The 22,333-nt window shown below is 52.0% G+C and overlaps 1 protein-coding gene across 50 annotated transcripts in view; it reads right to left on the bottom strand.

Annotated features, from left to right (window-relative positions):
- Positions 1–1,691: 1,691 nt before the first annotated feature.
- MAP4K4 (mitogen-activated protein kinase kinase kinase kinase 4) overlaps positions 1,692–22,333 on the bottom strand; it is a 176,466-nt gene continuing 155,824 nt past the window's right edge. For 18 of the 50 annotated variants that reach the window (XM_084900441.1, XM_084900463.1, XM_084900474.1 and 15 more), the window contains 12 exons: positions 21,531–21,700; positions 20,974–21,097; positions 19,879–20,070; positions 17,923–18,040; positions 17,488–17,658; positions 12,235–12,378; positions 9,321–9,455; positions 7,252–7,352; positions 4,832–4,981; positions 4,196–4,355; positions 3,389–3,528; positions 1,692–1,992 (listed from right to left, as the gene is read on the bottom strand). In XM_084900441.1, coding sequence (XP_084756567.1) covers positions 1,909–1,992; positions 3,389–3,528; positions 4,196–4,355; positions 4,832–4,981; positions 7,252–7,352; positions 9,321–9,455; positions 12,235–12,378; positions 17,488–17,658; positions 17,923–18,040; positions 19,879–20,070; positions 20,974–21,097; positions 21,531–21,700 — 1,689 coding nt within the window. In that variant the 3' untranslated portion in view covers positions 1,692–1,908. The remainder of the gene's footprint in view (positions 1,993–3,388; positions 3,529–4,195; positions 4,356–4,831; positions 4,982–7,251; positions 7,353–9,320; positions 9,456–12,234; positions 12,379–17,487; positions 17,659–17,922; positions 18,041–19,878; positions 20,071–20,973; positions 21,098–21,530; positions 21,701–22,333) is intronic. The other 32 variants (XM_084900452.1, XM_084900485.1, XM_084900477.1 and 29 more) reach the window with 3 other exon arrangements.

The raw sequence follows: 22,333 nt of genomic DNA, 5'->3' as shown, positions 1-22,333 counted from the left end.
CGGGCAGGCGGCTACCGTTCAGCACACTGATAACTGGCAGAATTAGGGATCATGGATCCAAGAGTGAACTACAACTAGGGCAGAAACCTAAACAACCCATTAAAAAACCCATAAATATGTGATGCACGTTAGTGTAGCAAACCCCTTTTTGTAAACATCCTCTCCAACACAACGTGTGCGAGAACGGAGGGAGGCCGGCCCGGCGGGCGCTGGGTGCAGGTTCCGCGCCCCGTCGGGCCCCGCATTTGACGGGAGCGCCATAATACTGCTTTCCTTTGTAACTCCGCCATCTTGGCACTTCTGTGAACCACCCTTAAAGGAACGAAATCATCCCTTCTCTAGAAGAATGCAATTCTAACAGTTCACAATCTTTTATGGAGAAACCCAATTGGGCACCTGCTTCAAGCTGTAGCAAGTCTGACTGACAAGGCCCTGGCGGTGACCCCACAGCCGCGGAGCGTACACACCAACCCACCCGCAGGGACCAGTGGCCAGCTGAGCTGGTACCCAAGGCCCAGCAACGAATTCAATTCTGTTCAACTCAAACCCGAGTGTCAGTGGGTTAGCTCCACAGCCTGGCAGCACGGCGCCCGGGCCACGGGCAGGACCACGGGCAGGACCACGGCCAAGCGTGGCTCTTTTCCGCTGACATCCTCAGAGGAACAGTGACAGGAAGCCAGGAACAAAAGATCACCCAAGACATTATCACAAATACCATGAACATGTCCATGAAGTGAAGTTGGTTTAAAAGACAAAGAACGAGGGTGAGAAAGCAGAAGCCGGGCTCTGCCACGTGCCGGGGGCCCGGGCCGCCCGTCCCACGCCAGCAGGATTCCCACGTTCCCGCGCCGGACAGTCGGTGTGCCCGCTCAGCCGATGCCTGTCTGCCACCCGCCCGCCTGCACAGGGCGGGGCGCTGGTCTGGGGACAGCAGCCCACCACCAGCGCGCAGTGCCTGCTGACACCTGTGCCCACATGCAGCCAGACTTCACCCTGATCGTTTGGTATTAAGATTAAGTTAAGCATTAATGTTTTCCTCCAAAACCATAGAAACTAAACCACCTCTTAATGCATTAAAAACAATGAGGTAGGAAAACAAACAAACGTGGTTGAAAACACTTTTTTCCTCTGCAAGTGCAGACGGGGTAAAGCCTGACGCACATCTGGGTTTAACAGAACCAGCCGTCAGCGGAGGCGGCGCTGACCGTCACACAGCGAAGCTGTGGCCACGACACGGAAGCACACGTTTCTTTTTCTTTTCCAGAACCACCTGCACACGATACAGGCAAAACCCGGCACAGAAAAATGACTGCGCTCTCGGCGAAACCAACAAAATATGCAAGAAACAAAATGGGACCCTTCACCCACCCCACCCGCCTCCCCAGACCCACCCACAAAAGTTACCTAGTCACTGTCTTCACATTTTATAAATATTAACTTCTTACACCTGCCCCTTCCTCTCCGTCCACATATTGTCACATTACAAAAAGAAAGGTCAATTAAATACATTGTTAATGTTACGCTAGCAAATCCGCTCTCGCTTCTGCAACCTGCTCACGAGACCCCACCGGCCACCGTGCCCGCCCGGCGCCGCACAGACCCGCAGTCACTCCGAGGGTTCTGGCCGGAGGAAGGTGTCTGCTTTCTGGTCTGGTCTGATGCTCGATCCCAAACACTATAGCACCTGACGGTAGAGTCTGAACAGCACCAGCTGCATTGCAGCCTGATTTATTTTTAAAGAAAAAACGTTTAAAAAGGTTGGGGACAAACTGGTAGGGAGAGCAGGAAGGAGGAGAGCCGCGGGTCCGCGCACGGTCCGGGCCTGCTGCCGGCGTCCTGCTGCCGGGCACGCGGCTCCGGCCGAGCTGCCGAGCCCTCGGGCTGAAGACGGCGGCATCGGCCGTGGCTCTACCAGCTCAGGAGGGAGGTCCTGCCCAACGTCATGAAGTAGACCTGGCTGCTGCCGCCCGACCGCACGGAAGCAAAGAACACCTGTGAGCGAGAGAGGAGGGGTCAGAGCAGAGCCCGCCCGCCGCCCACGGGAGGGGGAACCCCAGGGCTCCTTCTATGGAAAGCTGGGAGAACGCCATGTCTCATTTACAACGTGTGCCACAACTAGGAGAAACAACTCCTGTGCAGTCAGGCTGCGAGCACGTCCAAAGGAAAGAAGGGTGCTCCTGAAACTGGGCTGTTTCTTCACCGCCACGGGCACGCCCCCAAAGACCCTGAGCTCAGGAAGCTCCGGGAGGGTGCCATCTCCGAGCTGCCAGGAACAGCACGGCGTGGCCCCGTGAGAACGGAGGCTGGTGGGATTCAGGGGCTCCCTGCGTGCCTGGAGTCCCTCGGGGGGGCGGGGGGGGGGGAGGAGGGGAAGGGGGAGGAGGAGGAGAGGAGGTGGAACACTTGCCAGCCTGGCTGAGGGCCGTGCGCGGGACACTGCAGGGAACCTCGGAATGCAGGCCGTCCACCCCCTTTCCCGAGAACTGCTGTCCTTGTTGCTAAAACAGCCCGGTCCCAGAAGCGCCTGCCCTTCCGACCCCCAGCTGCCTGGCCTCTAACCCATACCCTGCCCACCGCCCGTGCCTGTGACACCCACTTCCCCACGTAATCTGTCCTTCCACCGACATGAGTGGCTGCTCCGGGAGGGAGTAGAGCAGATTTTCCTGGAGGCCCTGGTGCTGGCATTATTGGAATAAACGCTCATGCATGATTAAACATAAAGAAAACTCCATGGACAACTGGGGAGGACTCCTCAGCAAGCCGTTTTTCTCTTTTAAAAAATTAAGCTGAAATGTACTTGTTATTTCATGACTATAAAGTTACTCAGTTTGTGCCTTTTATAAAACTTTGAGGACATGCTGTCATGAGTGATGAAATTGTTTAACGGAAGTTAAAGAAGCTTAAACTTACAGCCACATTAAACACATGTGGGACACACAAGCCAGAAAGCTGGGCAGTCCCGGGGGCCTGAGCCGTGCGGGCTCTCCAGGGAAACGCTTGGGGGATGGCCCTCCAGGTTGCAGGGCTGCTGAGGGCCCACAGCTCCTGTCACTCCGAACTCCCCTTCCCCTCAGAAGCCAGCACAGGCTGCCGCATGCTTTCCGAGTGAGCAGCAGAGAAGGCTGGCTTGGGGAGGCCCCCTGCCTTGCTGTCCCACACCCTGGCCGTGACCGCCCGTCCCGAAGCCGGTCGGGGAGGCGCCCTGGGCGACAGGACAGCGGAAGCAGGACGTGGCCAGCTGTGGGAAAGGCAGGCTCTGTGGGAGGGGCCTGTAAACGTCTCTACAAATGCACTCCGGAAAAGCTGCCGATGCCCCCGCGTGGGAACCCATCCAAACCCAGGGAGAGCGCGGGGCCGGGAGGCGGCCTGCGAAGGCCGGAGAGCGCACCTTGTCGTTGCGCTCACACAGGAATTTCAGCCTCTGAGCCCTCTTGTGCATGAACACGCCGTCCAGGTGGCCCGTCTCCACAGACCGGATCTCGATGGCCTTCTCGCCCCAGCCCATCGTCTGGTTGGACCGAATGTAAGCTTTGGAGACAAAGACACATCTGGTTAAACATGAGGAACTAGCTTTAAAAGAGGCTGCTTATGGAACACGTGCACGCGCATGCACACACGCACGAGCTCCTAACCGACCAGCATTTAAGAGCTTTGCTGTCAGGCGCTCTGCTCTGCCAGCTCGCAGCCTATCCTGGGAGCTGTCATTTGACTCGCTGGTTGAATCTATTCATCTCCCTGAGGCTTGAGGAGGACCACGAGGTGATGGCCTAATGCTGCCTTTCCACTGACCCGCCCGAGGAGGCAGCCGAGGCCTGGCTGCGGAGGAGGCAGTGCCTCCACAGCAGCAAAGCCCAGCAGTCTGAGCCTGAAAACCACGAGAAGGCCAGCGCCTGCCCCTGCCTCGGCGTGAACATTCCCAGAACAGAGGCCGTGCTCCTGGCGCGTCTCGGCCCCAGGCCCTCCCCTCTTCCCAGTCAGCCAGCACGGCCCACTTCCCCTGGATGGCTTAAGAATGAAATGAAGGACTGTCAACAAGAGTTTTAAAGTGTGTTAAGTAATTATTTGGATTTTGTCTTATAGCAGTCCCCCGTTCTACAGTCTAACTCCCACTGTGCACACCAACCACTCTGCTGACACACATGCAGCTCCCAAGAACTCGCTGCTCCCGGGCTGCTGCCCCCGGGCGGGCACGCACCGACGGAGGTGGGCATCTCGCCCCACTGCAGCACCACGTCCTTGGTGATGCGGCCGTACGTGTTCACGTAGACGCCCTCGTCCTCGTAGCACACCAGCAGCTCCATGCCGTCGGTGTTGGGCAGGATGATGATCGCGTGGGGCTTGATGCTGCACTGGATCTGCGGGGACACAGGGCAGAGGGTCGTGGCCACTGCCGGCCCTGCGGAAGGGCTCGGAAGCTGTCTCGGAGAACGCACGGGCTCACACTCCTGGTGACAAACCCAGTAACGGGGTCACATTTGGGGAAACCCCTGCAACTTCTATCCCAGTCTACTTTTCCAGGTCAAATACTGTGAGTTCCCGTGTTCTGAGGTCCCTGGATCACATGAAGATTGTGGGCTCCATTTAAGAAATTATGGTCCTTCCAGGGGTGTTCTGACCACAGCGACTGCCCCGCCCGCCCACTGTCCGCACAGCAGGGCTGCAGAGCCGGACGGCCGACGCCCCCGAGCACGGCCGTGACAGGGCACGCCACCCAAACACTCACCCCCACGCCGGGGAAGGAGGAGGCCCTGCTGTGTGAGCTGACTAAGCAGAGCAGAGAGAGTCAGGACAGAACGGAGCAGCCAGCCAGCCACAGAGTGGGCTTTCTTACGTGTGTCGGCAGATAGATGTCGTAGACTGATCCCGAATCCACGTCCACGGCGTGGAAGCCGGCGGAGGAGCCGTAGATCACCTTCAGCCTCTGGCCCTCCTCCACCGTGAGGTCCACCAGCAGCGGCCGGTGTGCGAGGTCCGCGAACGACTGCAGCACAAACAGGCGGAGGAGCGTGAGGCACAGAGGCCCACCCTGCAGCGACTGAGCCACTGGCACAGCCAGAGCACATGCTCCCCCAACAGCCTCTCACTCAACAGGCTGTGTCTGTGACGAAAACCTAGAAAACACGTCTCCCGGAAGCCACGTCCCACACTCCCCGCCCCAGTCCGAGAGCTCTGCTGTCACAGCACCACGGAGGGAGAGCCAGGCCTGCAGCACACCCTCAGCTGTCTAACGGGTCCTGGGCAGAGAGCGCTGCCAGAGCAGAGGCTTTGCCAGGACTTGCGCCTCTAACCAGGGGTGTAGTGACAAAAGGCTCTAACACATGGCCTGGAGGCCTAGCTCTTCATTGATATCAGTACCTACAGCTCCCAAGACAGATTTAAATAAGATACTCAAAGCAACTAGTACAGCACCTGCAACACAGAGAATATATTCAGAGCCGATCTCAGAAGATTATAATTTCATAACAATTACTTTCATTCAATAATATGTAGATTTATTTATTAAAAAATACTTTTATTGATTTCAGAGAGGAAGGGAGAGAGATAGAAACATCAATGATGAAAATCATTGATCTGCTGGCTCCTGCCCCCTACTGGGGAATGAGCCCACAACCTGGGCATGTGCCCTTAACAGGAATCGAACTCGGTACTCTTTAGTCCACAGGCTGACACACTATCTACTAAACCAAACCATTTAGGGCTGTAGATTTATTTTTTAAGCAAATATGATAATCCCATTTAGCCAGCTCTACTGGGAATCAAGCATTAAGCAATCTAAATATGTCAAAACTATTTTTTTATTTTTCTTTTTTTTTTAAAAAAACCCACATATTTTATTGATTTTTTACAGAGAGGAAGGGAGAGAGCTAGAGAGCTAGAAACGTCGATGAGAGAGAAACATCGACCAGCTGCCTCTTGCACACCCCCTTCTGGGGATGTGCCCGCTACCAATGTACATGCCCTTGACCGGAATCGAACCTGGGACCTTTCAGTCTGCAGACCGACGCTCTACCACTGAGCCAAACTGGCTTCGGCCAAAACTATTTTTTTAAATAAGTAAATAGAATCATTTTGGATGAAAAATTCTTAAATTCTCACCCTACACTAAATAGACACCGAGGCCATGCTTAAGGTTTTGTGTCTAATATTAGAAATGATGTTATTAAGACATTGCGGACCAGTAGTTTTATTGCTAGCTTCACCCAGCGGTCAGATAAGTTCCTATTGAATGAGTACATTTTTTTTTTTTTTTTTTACATAAATGTTAAAGGCACGCTTTAAAATTAAATACCCATTGCATCTTGAAGTTATTTATTTCATGTTCTTACGAGCTAATATCTTTTTAAAGCATGCTACTTCGTAAAACACTGTGTAATGTGAGGCGAGAATTCTTGTGATATGTCCGCAATGTGTTAAGTATTTACAATATTTAATGTCATAGTACTATTATTTTAATTAAAAATTTCATAAATTTATATCTAGTACAAACTCTAAAATTATTTTTAAAATATCAAAAATACTTTTCTACATTTTTTTCTTTAAACAAAAATGGTATATTATACATATTTTAATCTACTTTTCTATTTGGGGTGTAATATTATATTATTCATTCCTGGTGTCAATAATAATTTCTGTAACTTAATTTTATTAATTTGTTTTTTAAATTCTTGTTAATCCCCACACAAGCATTTTTTCCCGTTGAGTTTTTTAGAGAGTGGAAAGGAGGGAAGAGAGACACCAAGAGAGAAACACATGGATTGGCTGCCTCCCACATGCACCTCCTTTGGGGCAGGGGATCAAGCCTACAACCGAGGTATGTGCCCTTGGCCAGAGTGAACCTGGGACCCTTCAATTCTTGGGGTGACCTCTAACCACTGAGCCCCTGACTAGGGCTGTAACAGTTTTTAACCAGTCCTCTATTGAACAGATATACCGTAAAGCTGTCTGTCACTGGGTACTGTTTTGTTATCTACATTAGACACATCCCTGAGGACAGCGGAGGGTCAGTGAGGCGGTGTGCCTCTGCCGTTCCCGCTGCCACATGGGCAGGGTGACCAGCGTCTGACAGCACCCACTCTCCACCCCATGCTGGGGCAGGAGAGCAGAGACGGCCGCTCCCGGAAAGTTAGACACTGTTAGTGACAGCGTTCACGAGATCGGCTTTAACTGTCCCCGGTTTTTAAACTTGTTTCCTGGCTTGTGCTCGTAGCATGCATGACTAACGTCACTTTTCAGTGCACTTGATGTTGTTACCTTAAAGGCCATGAACTTGTGGTATGGCTTGGGTGCCCACGCATAAACTTCCACCGAACTCTTCAAAGCAATTACGAGAAACTTGATTCTTTCATATTTTACTGAAAAACCAAACGGGAACACAAGTCAGTATCAACATGGAACTCTAAATTCTTTGGGCTGTCTTCTACAAACTAAATAAAGATGACTTCTTTTGGTTCGCCCAAACCAACAGGAGGAAAATGCTGAGTGAGATCAAGCCTCACAGTTTCAAGTTCTTTGGTGCAGGATTCAGGCTGTTCAATTCGCTGGTTACTACCATTGAGTACTCTCACTTGCTCCTAATCTTATATTGCAAGTATTTAATTATCCGGGGGTTGCCAGGCGTATCCCCCCAAAGTCAAGGGCTCAGTAGCACTTGAAAAGGACAGTGATGAGACTAATCAGTAAGAATCCCCAAATCACAGCACGAGGCCGAAGCCTCGTGTGCTTCCCAGGTCCTCCAGACGCTTCGACAAGGCACAAGAGTCTGAAACCAAACACCGGCTGGCGGAGGCTGGGTCCTCTTGTTTGTGTGAGACCCAGCACCATTCCCAGCCACGTCCACCCCGGAGAGGCAGTGAGTGCTGGGCTCCCGCTAAAGCTCTGTTCAAGAGCGGAGCGAATAAAGAAACTGTCTCTTCAGTGATCTACACACAGGAAGAGAAGGTCCTGTACACACACTCCAAATGCCCGTACCAGCTGTTTCACCCTGCGAGTGACTGCTGAGAAACACCGAGGGCCTGAACACAGGTGTGCACTGGCCTGGGCAGACCGCAGGCCCTTGTAAAGGGCCTCTTCCTTTGCACAAGAGTCAGGCCTGCTAACCGGTGCCTCTCCCTGTTCAATTCCATCTTCCACCATTTAGTAAGTGACGCACCCGCATCCTCATCTCCAGAAGCTGCTTGAGGTGCCATGGGAATGAGCCACAAGAGGGCTCTGCTTGTTTTGATGAAAACCCGTTCTCTCCACACGGCCACCTCGAGCACCCAATGCAGGACTGTCTATCACAAACATTTCAGCTCTTGGAGCTGTCTCATTAAGTTTAGACTTAGATGTGTTTAGTTACTACGCCTCAACAAACAAAAATGTTCCACATAAACACAACCCAGAAAATCCTAATCCAAGATCTGTGCCAAGCAGACACCAGTACTGTTTGGTATCACTCAGAAGCGTTCTGATGCTGGCGAGTGCCATGCCCATCGCTGGCCAAGGACTACGGTCTGTGGACAGCTCATGTAAGCAAGAAGACTATGCCAACAACAGTGCATCCTGGCAGCAGAGAACTGCCCTCAGCATGCGCCTCATAAACACGGAACCAGAGGAAACGCAGAGGCAGAGGCCAATGCTAGTAGGCCCTTATGCTGACAACAACGGGGACATAGACACGATCTTTTCATGCTGCCCCTTCAAATAGTATCATAGTAGATCATCTCTCCCATAAAGCTTCAATTCAACTAAGCACCATGATTTCCCCTTATTTCCAATATTTATAATGGCATTTTGACTTTTTTAATACACAAAGAAAACAGTTTTTTGTTTTGTTTTTGAGGCGTCATTCATGGGAACCACAGCATGCACACCAAAAAGAAAAAGCAGAGTTGCCATGAGACACGAACTGGCTGGCCAGATTCATTTCCTCGTTAAGAGCGCAGGAGCCTGCACAGCGGACTCCATTCTAAATGCCAAGCACAGCCCTTGGCAACCTTGTGCAGGCCCCACCAGGTGCCGGGACCCGGAGTCCTTGGCCCTCAGTCCTCCAAATCGACCGGCTTCCTTAGATCATTTGAAACCCATCTTACAGAGGAGAGCGTGGCCTGTCAACAAGGAAGGGCGGAGGCCCTGCCACAGACAAGCTGGGTCGCAGGGGGACAGTGTGTCCTGCTCCAGGTGCACCTGCAGCCAGCTGAGCCTCCAGGATGGGGAGGGGCCTTACAAACGTCACAGGAGTGAGCTGTGTCAGGACAGGTTACTGCCAGGGCTTTACGCACAGGATGGTAAGTGCAGCACTAACGAAACCCAGGAAAACAAGCCGGGCCACAGCGACTCACCCACTTTATAGTGCACACATCCTTCCAGATCTCCCACGGTGGTCCACCCCTGTTTCTTCTCCACCTCCGGGTCGTTGTGAAGGATTTTGTTCCTCAGCCAGGACAAATAGTAGACACGTAACTTATCCTTCTTGCCTAGCAAAACAAACAAAGTAGATATCATCAATAACAACAGTCACAGAAGGAACTTCAGGAAACAATAACTATTATCTCCCTATGAGAATCACGTGGCAGCAGATGAGCTACAAGTTACCTCACACACACACACAGGCACTGCTCTCAAAATCAATAGTGAATGACATAAGACAATGAGGCACCGTGTCATACACCTATCCGTGTCTGGAACTAACAAGAGCAATAATACTAAAAGCAGGCGATGTGGGATAACTAGGAACTTCAGTAACTAGCACTGACATTTGGGAGAACCACTCGGATAAGCTTGGTGCTATCTATTCAAGTAGGATATATGTATACCTTGCTATGATCCAGGAATTTCTCTCCTAATATACATGTGTGTATAGGAGCTCCCACATACATGAACATTGTTTCTAACAGCCGCACAGAGGAAACAACACGAGCATCTATCAACAGCAGGAGTGTGACGTGCCATCCACAGAAATAAAGAGGAACAAATACAGCTATAAACCATTCACACACAAAACCAGCACCGTCTCATGATAAAAATCCAGGCAAGCCCTGCCCAGTGGCTCAGTTGCTTGAAGTGTTGGCCCATGTACCGAGAGGTCACCAGCTGGATTCCCTGTCAGGGCACATACCTGGCTTGCGGGCTCAATCCTCGTGGGGCATGCAGGAGACAGCTGATTGCTGTTTCTCTCTCTCCCCCTTCCCTCTCCCTCTCTCTAAAATCAACAAAAATGTTTTGTTTTTAAAGTCAACTTCTTACCTATACACTTGCAAAAGCAGTTGGAAATTTGAAACTAAACAATCTGAAAGGCTGGCTACATGCTGTGATTCCAACTCTAACATTCTGAAAGGGCAAAGGTCGCCATCGAGAGACAGTGAGAAAGATCTGCTGTTGCAGGGGCGTGGACAGAGGGGCGTGGACAGAGGGGTGAGTAGGTGGAGCCCAGAGGACTCTCAGGGCAGTGAGAATAGTCTGGATGACACTGTCATGGTGGGTAATTCTGTATTTGTCAGAACCCACAGAACGCACAACACCGAGAGTGCACCCCAATAGAAACTACATAGTTAAAGTGGCCAGACGAAGTCCCTGGGGTTAGACTTATGACTTTACCATTAATGTGACTTCAGGTCAATGAAGGCAAAAGCAATGGAAGGTGTTAAAGTCAGGAGCGTGTTTCCGTCTGTGCCTGGCAGGCAGCATGAGGGAGCATCTGGGAGCGCGGGCTGACCCTCCACCAGTGCGGGCTGCGTGGGCTCTCACTGACTATCACTGAGCTCAGACTCAGCACCTGTGGACTTTCTGTGCTATGTCTCATACTTTTTAAGTTTTGAAGAATTTGGGAGAATATTGACTACGGTGAAACAAAGACTACATAGTTTACGTAGAGTTTTATTCCCATATTGTGAGATGTATTTATAGAAAAGAGAGGAAAATACAATAAAACGCTAACAACAGCTATGCCAAAGACTGGAGTAACGTTTTCGCTAAGTGTTCCTGTTTCTGAGGCTTCTCCCTGCAGATGACTTTTCTCCCGTCTCAGAACCCACTCCCCAGGAACACTCAAGTTTTAAATGACCGTTTTCTCATTTAAGTGGGCTGGTGACATTTTTGCATTTCAACAAATACCTTTACTTACAACCAAAAGCCTATTTGAAAACTAAAATAACTGCAAGAAATTTGTTACATATAAACAAACACAAGATTCAGTTAGCAGATAACTAAACCAAACTAAGACCTACTTAAAGTCATAATTTTGCATCCTCTTTGGTCCCAGCACTAATACAAGTTATTAGGAAATCACAATCTATGAAACATGAGTATGCATGCCCATGGATAAGCAAGGTACAAAGACATTTGTGAAACAAGAATACATAAGGGGGAGGGGTGAACAGAAAGACATACAACAAGGTGAGTGAATGTTAGCACAGCTGCGCAGAGAAGCACGGGGTCTGTGAGACAGGATCATGGGAGAATGTACAATGACGGGAGGAGCAGGCTGCAAGGTTTGGACACAGGAATGGAGGGCACACAGGACAGTGGTTCCTGAGGGAGGTGGGAGGCAGAGAGCATGCCAACTGCATGGACAATAGTGTGTTGTAACTTCTAATAAAACCAGCTAGTCAGTATATGGGTGACCTATTTTCTCGTTTTTATTCTCTGGATGTTTTGAAACATTCCATAACCATTTTTATGCAGATTTTCTCCCATAAGAGTGTGTATTTTGAGTGTGTCTATGCTTCAAAGACTGGAAGATAAAAAGTGAAAGGTTAATACACCTTATCTTTAGATGATTTCAGGTTTTACTTCTACTTGCTCTTCTGCAGCATTTGTCACTTTCAATAATGAGCATTTACTACATAATTTATACTAAAAAAGGTGCTCTTCCTGAGAAGAAACGTATGATGCTCACTGGTGGAAGAAAACTTTTACGATTGCGGCAGGAGCAGTGCCTTTGCATGATCAGGAGCATGGGAGGAAGTGGCACAGAGCAGCCACAGGGCAGTGTGGATCGTGGTGGTGTCCACGCCGGGGCACCCGTGCTTCCCAAGGCTGCTCCTCAGAGGAACGGGGTTAGGGTGCACCCGGGGTTGGAGTGCACCTGGGTGTAGGGTGCACCCAGGGGTAGGGTGAGCAGGCGGGTCACACCTGATCCAGCTGTATCTCATTTCATTTAGCCATTACTTCAGAAACTGAAGTAGCTGAAGGTCAGTGCTAGGAGGTGCTGTTTTAGACAGTGCTATAATCCTGCTCTACTGAGCAGATACTTACCAGATATTGTCACCAAAACATTCAAGCCTTCGAGGACATCCATTTGCTGAAATCGTCTTCGGTTGATCAGAGGATATACCTTCCCTTGGCCACTTCTGTCCAGCAGCATCAGGCCACTTTCTGTCCCCACCAACAAATTCACTCCTATTTCAAGGACAGACAGGCCTGGGTTACACTGTGCTGGCAGGCAGGCTGGGGGCAGAGGGAGCTACCTGGCTGGCGGGGTGGTTTCCTAACTCACCCCAGAAAGGAATGGCGCCACAGTCACAGGTGAGCAGTCAGGTGAGGGGGACGTACTTCCTCAGATGGAGAAAGGATGTGGGGGAAGTGAGCGGACCGCACCCGCTCTCCACACCCACCAGCTCTGTGCTCCCCAGGCTGGCTCGGGCTCACACCTCCTCGGTATGAGAGCTCACTCGCCACACTAGACACTGAGCAGCCTTCGTCTCACTTCCTGACCGCACACTGCCTTCTCTGCCGCCATTTCCACAGAAAGGGCCGCACACAGCCCTTTGGTGGTCTGACTCTACCGTCAGGCCAAGGTTCTCTTCCACAGTGGCAGCCAACCGGTGGCCCGTGAGGTCCGAAAGGCTGGCGACCGCTGCTCTTACAGACACCCCCGTCATCACCAAGAGAGAAGCTGCACCTGCCCTCAGCCCCTACTCCCCCAGCCCCTGGCCTCTGCAGCCACCCCCTCATTTCCACAGCCCTATGTGCTCCTGTACAGTGCGCAAGGGTAGGGCGAGCTGTCTGTGCTTGGTGGTGGCAGTGGTTCAGCACCTCTGAACCACTAACTCCTAACTCCATCCCTGCCACAGCCCGTTTTCCCCAAGACCATGCCTGGGGGTACAGCGCCCCTGCCCTTCCCCAGGACTGTCCACCAAGTCCTCATCGAGCCAGACTGCACGTTAGCCACCTCGCCGCCGCCACAGCCTCGCTGAGCATTTGGAATCTGCCCCTGAGCCAAATTACTTCTCTATCACCCACTCCTTCCCCAAGGGCACGTTCTTCCTTGGTCCGAGCTAACTTTGAACTTGGAGCAGAGATCACCTATGGTCCTAGGGGCCTGGGCACACACATTTGCACTAATTCCCTAAACTGGGAAATAAAATCACTGAGACAGGAAATAAAGTGTCTGTGCTTTGAGGAAGTAATTGCTCAATCAACATTTCCAGGTAGATGAAATGATACAGAACAAAGTATGTATTTTTTGAACCCCATGGTCCATATTTTGTTACACACATATCTTCCTATATAAAAGGGTTATATGCAAATTGACCCTAACAACGGAACGACCAGTCGCTATGATGTGCACTGACCCAGCTCCATGCTCACCCTCCCAGCTCCCTGTCTGCTCACCCTCCCTACAGGCTCCTGGCTCCCTGTCTGCACACCCTCCCAGCAGGCTCCTGGCTCTGATTGACATGAGCAGGTGGAACCCTTCCTCAGCAAGGCTAGTGAGGAGCCTGTGAGCATGGGGGCCTAGGCAAAGCAGGACCTGGAGTTTATACAGGTCCTCGCTGTCACCGCTCCTTAAACTCAGCACCGACTCCAGCAGCAGGGAAGGGCAGCACACAGGAACTGCAGCCCCAGGTGGGTTGAAGGGAGGCAGGCAGGGGGCTACAGCACCAAGGGGGAGGCACACCGGGGAGCTACCCTGAGGCCTCGCAGAAGCGCTGGCACAGACCTCTGAATCCTCAATGCATAGCACATGGCGAACTCATGAGTCCAGAGACCAGGGTGCCAGCTTCTGACGACAGTGCAAAGACCGTGAAAGCGCCACTGCCACCACCAAGCACAGACAGCTCGCCCTACCCTTGCGCACTGTACAGGAGCACGCCGCCCACAACCCACCGGCCATGGGTTCCCCATCTAGCGTGGCCTCATGTGACAGCTGTCAGCCTGACAGACCATGAAATCACTTCAGAAAGCCGGAGGGGAGCCCCTGGGATTTGGAGAAAGAGGAAAACCTGAGTCGTCACTCCCCATCTTGAGTGACCCTTACCATTAAACAAAACCACCAAGAATCGTCACCATCTGTACGACATCTGGAAAAGGCCACACGTGCACATGGCTTCTCTGTCGCCTGTGACTGGGGTTTCAGAACGTGCCATCTAAACAGCCTGGCACCTTCCACGTGAGGTCCAAGGTCAGCCAACGGCCCCTGGTGGCTACTGTGCACCTGACTGTGTCTGGGCCAACCGAGGAAACGCTCCTCCACGAATTCACTGAAACCTAAGCAGCCACGGGCATGGCTGACTCTGGCTCCATTAACCAGGAAACGTCTGGCTTTCAGCTAGCTCAGGGTGACACTTTCCCCGGCTCACACAGCCCCTGCTCTTACCAAGGTCAGTGCTGCAGCAGACGCGCCCGACTCCGTGCGGGAAGAACTGCCGCAGCCGGGCACGGGTTCGCACAGGAGACGAACGGCCTGCCCGCTCCCCAGAGCCCGCCCGTCTGAGGTGGCCGCTTTGCCGAGGATCAAAGAGGATCAAAGCAGAGCTCATTTGGACGCTGTTCTTACTAGTGATTCCCTCCACACCTAAGTGAGGAGATTTTAAGCAGCTTTAAACTTATTTGCAGCAGATAAAACAAAACATTAACCGACAGAGCTGCCATCAGACAGATCCGCTCCAAAGGCTTCACTTCATTTCACAACATTCCAGCACCTTCCTGGTTAACCGTCAATATCAAGTACCTAAAAACATCTACATCAAAGATCTACCTGAAATATGAGCCTTGTGAAATATATTATTTGTGGTTTCCAAAAATAAATAGCATTCAAATACCAATCACAATCTTACAGTAAGAAATAAAAGATGACGCTGAAATATCTTTTCACACACAGAACTGCAGCTGGGCTGGCCCTCACTCCCCACCTTCCACGTTGCCAGCACACACTTCCTGGCACTGCGCCAAGTGTGGAGAGCCAGCGCCAAAGGGACACGCCAGTCACTGGGAGACCACCCCTGGGAGATGAGGGGCCTAGGAGCCAGGTCACATGCTGCAATGACCTCTGGCTGCTGGGTAATTAACTGTTTGCTAACTGTTCAGAGGTGTGTGGTGCTAGGAACTGTGAGTGCAGTCAGAGGAGCCTGGCACGGGCTGCTGGGAGAGCTGTATGACACGTGATTTAAATCTCCTCTAAATTCCATGGTGAGTACAATGTTACATAGTTAGCTGCAGATAATCTACACACATAAAAGGCTAATATGCAAAGTGTCCTCTTGGGAGTTGGACTGGGAGACCAGGAGTTTGATCACTCGCTATGACATGCGCTGACCACCAGGGGACAGCGCGGAATGAAGGAAGGTCCAGGCCGGCAGCCTGCAGCCAGGGAAGGGAGGCACCAGCCAGCAGCTGGAAGGCCCCAAATGGTTCTGATCACCAGCCAGGCCTAGGGACCCTATTACCTGTGTGTGCATGGATTTCATGAACCAGGCCTCTAGTTCATTCTGAATGTAAGGATGGAAACAATCACGTTAAAAAATGTGTTAAAATAATCCTGGTTGTGAAGGGGAAGACTGCCTTACTAAAAAATATAATAAATATGCAATTTATTCTCAAACATTTTCCCTGAAGGTACAAATAAAAGCGAAGGCACCCAACAATGGCCAGCAGGACAGAAACGCTGATTCCCGCTGCAGCGAAACACTCCGAGTCCACCTACCAGGTGCTTGGGTCCGTCCGGCCCGCCCTCCACAAGGCCGACTGGACCTTCACAGTCATGGCAGCCTCCCTGGTGACCCAGCCGTGAGCAACTCAAGCACAGCGGCTAGCAGACACGTGTCCCTCTAAGGCACTCCCAGCCTTTTCTACTCACAGTGATAAATGAAAGTCCCACTTCACTTTTAAAAACATTGGCTCAAGTCACTCCTATTTTTCTCAGAGGTATTGAAGAAGTTAATTAGGAAAAAGAATTTTAGTTAAAAAAAAAAGAAAAAGTTAATGGCACATAGAATGGGGCCCAGCACTTGGCAGGACATTAGAGGAATATAAAATTAGTGCAGAAGCATTATGGATAAAAATGATGACAATTTCTGAAAATGAACATATTTAACACTTTTTGCACTGGACATAACATAATCATGTTTGATGATGTGAGCAGCCCGATGGCCTGTGCAGAGGTGATGGAAGGCCCAGCCCCAGGAGTGGCCTTGGCACTCAGGGCTGTGGTCACGTGAGCCTGATTACCCAATGGCTTGTTCCCTCGCCTGGCAGTAATAAAGAAGCATCCTTATGGTGATTAGGGGGTTTAAAACACTCAGTGGCGACAAGGACACAAGTCTAGATCTCAGGAATAAAAGAGAAAGCAGGTGTGTCTGCAATGGGCAGAGGAGACAAGCCTTCCAGCCCCGGAGGAGGCTGAGAGCGTGTGAGGAAGGAGCCAGGCGGGAGGAAGGTTATCAAATGCAGGGCCCTTCTTCACAGACGGGACGAGGGACCATTGGGGGTCAGAGGTGAAAGTGGGGCTTCATGTCAGCCTCAGGGTGAGGAGAGCTGGCCCAGCCCCTGTGGAGAACGCAGACGACACTCCAGGAAGGAGCATGAGGAAAATGTGCTGGGCTCCACCAATGAGAGAGCTGCGTGTGTCCCATGCAAGTACTGGCAATGTCCAGAGAGTAAGAAACTTTCCCGAGGAGAAGCAAGGTCCCTATTAAAGACGGCAGAGATAGCGTTTACGGGGAGAACATGCCCAGTGAGGGGCTGGAGCAGGGGGGTCCAGGATCCGGTCAGCGAGCAGAGCGGACAGCAGAGAGGGCGGTAGTGTGGAGCAGTGTCTGTGTGCGGCCCTCCCCACGGCAGGTCTACATGCAGTCACCTACACTGCAAAGGTCAGGGAAGGCACCCCACAGCCAGGGCCCTGCCAGTGGCCCTGCTTCTAAAGCATCAGGCCCACGGCACAGGCAGCATGGAAAACAAGCTCAGTGACACACCCGAAGAAAATAATTCGACACATTTCTCCCTTTTCCCCACAAATATGAACCAAACCCAGTGTCTTCCTGTCCTTCACTTTGCTTCTTTCCATGAAGAAATGGAGACGAGCCCTTCTTCCCAATCCCTGGTGGCTGGACAGGTGGCAGCGAGCCCAGCACCACCCGCTGCCTGGCAGCCACAGGGATGGGACCACAGGCACCTCCCATCTCGCCCTGAGCAGCTCTTCAAAACCCCCAAACCGCGCCACTCCCTTCCCTGAAGAACCAGACCGCCGCTCAGAACAGCACAGGGCCAGAGTGGCAGGAAGCTACCTACCCCACAAGGCAGCACACAGGATCTCAGAGTTAAACCTCTTCTTATATTTGCGGATCTCTGGAGTGTCGCTCTGTGGCCTAGTGTTGGTAGGATTCACATTGACCACTGAGCCCTTCCGGGTAGGATCATGCCTTATGGCTTCCGGTCTCATTCCATCACAGGAAAATCCCACTGAAACACAGTACACTTGGAATTATTTTCTGTTCATGCCAACACTGTACCTGCCTCCCTCCCCCTTCCAGAGGTAATATTCATGGCCATAACTGGGTCTTTGTCCAGGAAAAGAAGCTTGTAGGAGATGGATGTGGAAAGGAAGTTAACTACGCAGCTCACTGCAAATAAGGCAGTGCGAGTGGGAGGGGTATGCTAGAGGCACCAGAGAGCCAGGCAAAGGGCCGCGTCCTGGTGCCAGCTGCTTGCTGCCGCTTTACTTACCCACGGAAGTCACTGTGGTGCCACTAGATGGAGAGATCTGCAGTAATCGGGGGTCTATAAAAGGTGTAAAGGAGGAGGAGGATTTGTGTTTCTGGAGTGTGCTACTAGCGGACTGAGTCTGCAATGTAAATTTCAATTGTATTAATACAATGACATGAGAAAGGCAAACATGAAAACATCCCAACCCACCCCGAAAACGCGCAGCTCCCCCAGCCAGGCCTGTCCTCCTGCACCCCCTCCGCAGTGCCCGAGGGGCCTGCACGCGCACACTCCACGGCACGCGTGGACCTTCCCTGGGCACTGTGCCCAGGCCAAGAACGCTGCCCGCTGCCAATCCACCCACACTTCCAGCTCCTAGCCGTTTAAAACAAGTAATAATGACGAAACCTCCTAAAGGAGGTTGGAAATGTCGTGATCTCATTTCATCTACTTTTGAATTTACTTTCATGTCCAAAAAAGTCCAATTAACCTATGCTGGAGTCCTGGCAAATCCTAACTTCATGTGACTTATTGTAAAGTGAGCCTCTTGCCAGGAAGCAAGGAGCACTGGTGATCCGCACGAGATGTGTCACCATCAGAGCACCACCAGGGCTCAGGAGGGAGCGGTGCCAACCAAGAGGCCGCGGCCCTGCTCTTTGAGGAGCACCGGGGTTGTGGTTAATAATGTAACTTCAGAGAAAAAACACAGGAGAGTGAAACAAATTGTTAAGTGAAAATGTAATGGCAATTAAAAACAAAACAAACAGAAAATAAACTTGCCAGTTTAGTGGGTTAAGGGGTGTAGTAAATACTGTGCAGTAGAGCAAAATGGAGCAAAACTGAAATGCAACTGTAAGAGGATGTGTGTGCAGGCAGAGGACACAGAACCTGTCTGCTCCAGGGCTGGCCCCCACACCGTCTCCCCACGCGGGCAGCTCATCGCCTGTCCTGGAGCCAATGCCCTCCTCGGCTCCCAGCTGCCCCCGGCCCACGACCAGTAGCCAGCCCAGCCGACGCCCAGTCTTGTGCCGAGCCTGCCTGGGAAGCAGTCAACGTGCCCCTGCTCCTCAGGGGAAAGGACCATTCTAATTCTAACAAGGGAACCAAAATGGAAGCAGGCAGGTGGGCCAGCAGGTAGAGGTTCCCAGCAACAAGACTGGTGGAAGCCACCTGCCACCTCTGACCTCCTTCAAGTCTTAGACAAATGCATTAAAATCTAACCTCCCAAGAAATCAAATCATCACGATTCAGTTCAGTAACAGGTGCTCACGGCACACTGCGTCACTGCCCCCGCCTGGGAGGGGGTGCGACCTGTCCCTAAGAGCGAAGATCACCCAGCGCCCGACGAAGTGCCACAGCCAAGCCCCAAGGCCCACTCCAGGCCTCACATTAAAAGCACACTCAGACCTTCCTGCTTAAAACCCTACGTGTTTAGGTTTACCCAAAAAACATGTGGCCTCTTCTTAAACTCTGAGTGACTGTGGATTTCAAAGGGAAAAGTCTTTGGAGGGTTGGTGAAAACCAATCAGCAGTGCCTCCCGGACAGAAAGCCTGCCTGCAGGACACGCCAGCTTGTCCAAGGAGGCCACGTCTGCTTTACCAACTGCTCTGCTTCTTCGTTGGATAAAAGGAAGGAGGATTCCACAAATGACCCTGAGAGTTTCATGCCAAATACATAATGGCTCTGAGAACACAGCAATCACTTCATTTAGACTTTTGGAAAGTAAACTGAACATAAAAAGCCATGCAGCTACACTGACTGCAAGACCAGGGAAGTGTGCTGCAGGAGTGGGGAGACTGGTCCATTATGGGATTTGTATGCGGATCTGAACCATGTTACTTGGGGGTGGAGGGAGGGAGGTGACAGAAGGAAGCGGTTGGGGAAGGCAGGGGAGGGACGTGGGAGGTCTGCTCTGCACACTCGCTACCAGGCAGCAGGTCTAACCTAGGAGAGCAGCCAGCATGGGCAAGACCTACCTCATTAGCAGTGAGCTTGTCCTGGGGTGTCTGTGGGGACATGGTGGGTGTCGGCTGGCTGGAAGATGGGGAGGAGGAGGTGGAGGAAGTGGAGGAGGAATGGCTTTGCTGTAAGAGATCTGGCAAGAGGTGAATGCGCCCGGCAAAGCCATTGCTCTCATGATGGCTGGCTCGCTTTTGGTCAACTGTACTCTGTAGAAAAAACAGGCACACTTGTCTCGCTCAGGCGCCGCTGGAGCTGCCTGCGCCCCTGACAACTGCCTCTGCTGGGGTCGGTGACTCCTGACGGCTCCTCTCCACAGAGAGGTGGGGCGGCTGCTGCTCGCCTCCCTGCTGACGCCCAGGCAGGGCCAGCAGCACAGAGGCACCTGCCCGGGCGGCACTGAGCAGCACCCATCTGCTCGGCCTGCCACCCTAGCTGCCATCACCGAAACCACAGGCAGTGGCTTTTCTTTTTAAACCTTTCTATCTAAAGCTCTAGAATGTACGCGTCACTTCTTTGAATCCTGATCTTTTCCACCCAAATGCAGTGCCACAGCACGAGACACACTCAGGGAAACGTCAATGTGCTGGGCAGGCGCCTGTTGTATTTAAAGGAGAAGCAGACACCTGTCCTCACAGCTCAGCGAAGCAATGGACAGACAGCTGTAAGGCGGTCACCCAACTGAGCGCATCTGGGCGGGGCACTAACGGCTGGCGGGAAGGGAGCGAGCATTTGGGACACAGAGCGACCTCCGCCTGCTGCTGCACGGGCCCTCCTGCCTGGCTCGGCTCACAGGCTCTCTGCAGGGTCCCGGCGAGGCCCTGGCGCGCAGCCTCCTGAGGGCTGCCCTGTGGCTTTCCTACTCTAGACACACAGACTCTGGGTGGTGCTGAGGCTGCTGGGGGGCGTGCAGAGGCAGCGATGCAGGGGCGCCACCAGCCCCGCTCCTGTCATGCAGCTCACACCTGCCGCCCTGGCCCAGACACTCAGCCCTCGGGGCTCGTTAACATGAGAACAGATGATGATGGAAGAAACAGCATGAGGAGTGGATGAGCAAGTGGGTTAATGACTCAGGAGAAGCTCAGCCTGACAAGTGTGTGGAGACATGGTACCTGGCGGACAATCAGCGTGCCCTCCTTGGACGGGGTCATGGCTGGCTCACTCTCCACATCGTCATGGACAATCATGGTTCTCACGGATTCTGTCTCCCCATTGCTCAAATTCAGAGATGACCTACTGAGAAAAATCCAGAGGTGAAGGACCATAAATACCATCAGCTGAGGATATTCGGTCTACACTCTCAACTTCCCAAGGTCATTAGGAGATCAGGCCACAAGTAGACCATTTCCTTAAGGAGAGCAAATACTTAGCACTTTCCCGCCAACAGACAAGTTCCTGCAGGCACAATTTGTTTTTGAGCAAAAAAATCAGAACGAATGCTTATGGTTAAAGTAGTTAAACCAATCAGAAATTTCCCTTTTACCGGACTTTCAAATTAAAAAGAAAACAGGAACTACACAGGGGGCCTGGGGAGAGGCACTGGCATGCACGCACACGGGCAGCTGGCCGCGCTCCACGCTCGTGGTCTCAACACAGGTCAGGGAACCCCCCGTCCCCGGGGCAGGCAGACTGGGTGAGGCTCTCCCATCTAAATACACCCAGGACTGACGCTGCTCTGGTGTCCTCTGCCATGGGCTCCCCGGCCCCTTCTTGCTCCACTTCGTCGTCTTCCTCGTCCGTCGTCCCCGACTCCTCGCTGGACGAGGAGTAGTCCGCCGCCTTGTGCGGCGGCCGCACGTCCTCCACTGCTCGCAGCTCTCTGGCCAGGGCAGTCAGGTCCTAGTGCGGACAGACGAGAGTGAGAGGCCGAGGAGAGGAGAGAGCAGCCAAGGGTGAGGCGTTCACTTTCACTGTCAGTGAGAGAGCCACGACCGCAGCTTTGGAAGACTGTGTGGTCGAGTATGTACCAGCATATGAAAGTGAGCTCTTCTGACAGAAAGACCGAACAGTCAGACAGCCCAAATCTCACACCAAGAAACCCCCATAAGAATTTGCTTATGATAAGCTGCTAGCATTTTTTCCCAACTATACAATTCTAGATAAAAAATTTATGTAGACACATCCTTGAAATTTATTATGAAGATACCTGCCGATGTAACAGAGTCTTCTTTAAAAAACATGTTTTTACTGATTTCAGAGAGGAAGAGAAGAGGGAGAGAGAGAAACACCAATGATGAGAATTATTGATTGGCTGCCTCCTGCATGCCCCACACTGGAGATGGAGCCCACAACCTGTGCATGTGCCTTGACCAGGAATGGAACCAGGACCTCCTGGATCACAGGTGGAAGCTCAACCACTGAGCCATGCCAACTGGGCACAAAGTCTTCTTTAAAGGAGAACATCCACCTATCCTTGCCTTACCCCAAATCTTCAAATTATCACCTTGCATGTGAACATCAGAGAGAAATCAC

This window comes from Pipistrellus hanaki (genome assembly GCF_964339955.1).
Source record: "Pipistrellus hanaki genome assembly, chromosome: 12".
In the NCBI taxonomy this organism is placed as follows: domain Eukaryota; kingdom Metazoa; phylum Chordata; class Mammalia; order Chiroptera; family Vespertilionidae; genus Pipistrellus; species Pipistrellus hanaki.
The sequence above is the reverse complement of the archived record's forward strand: the minus strand, read 5'-3'. Positions and strand labels throughout refer to the sequence as shown.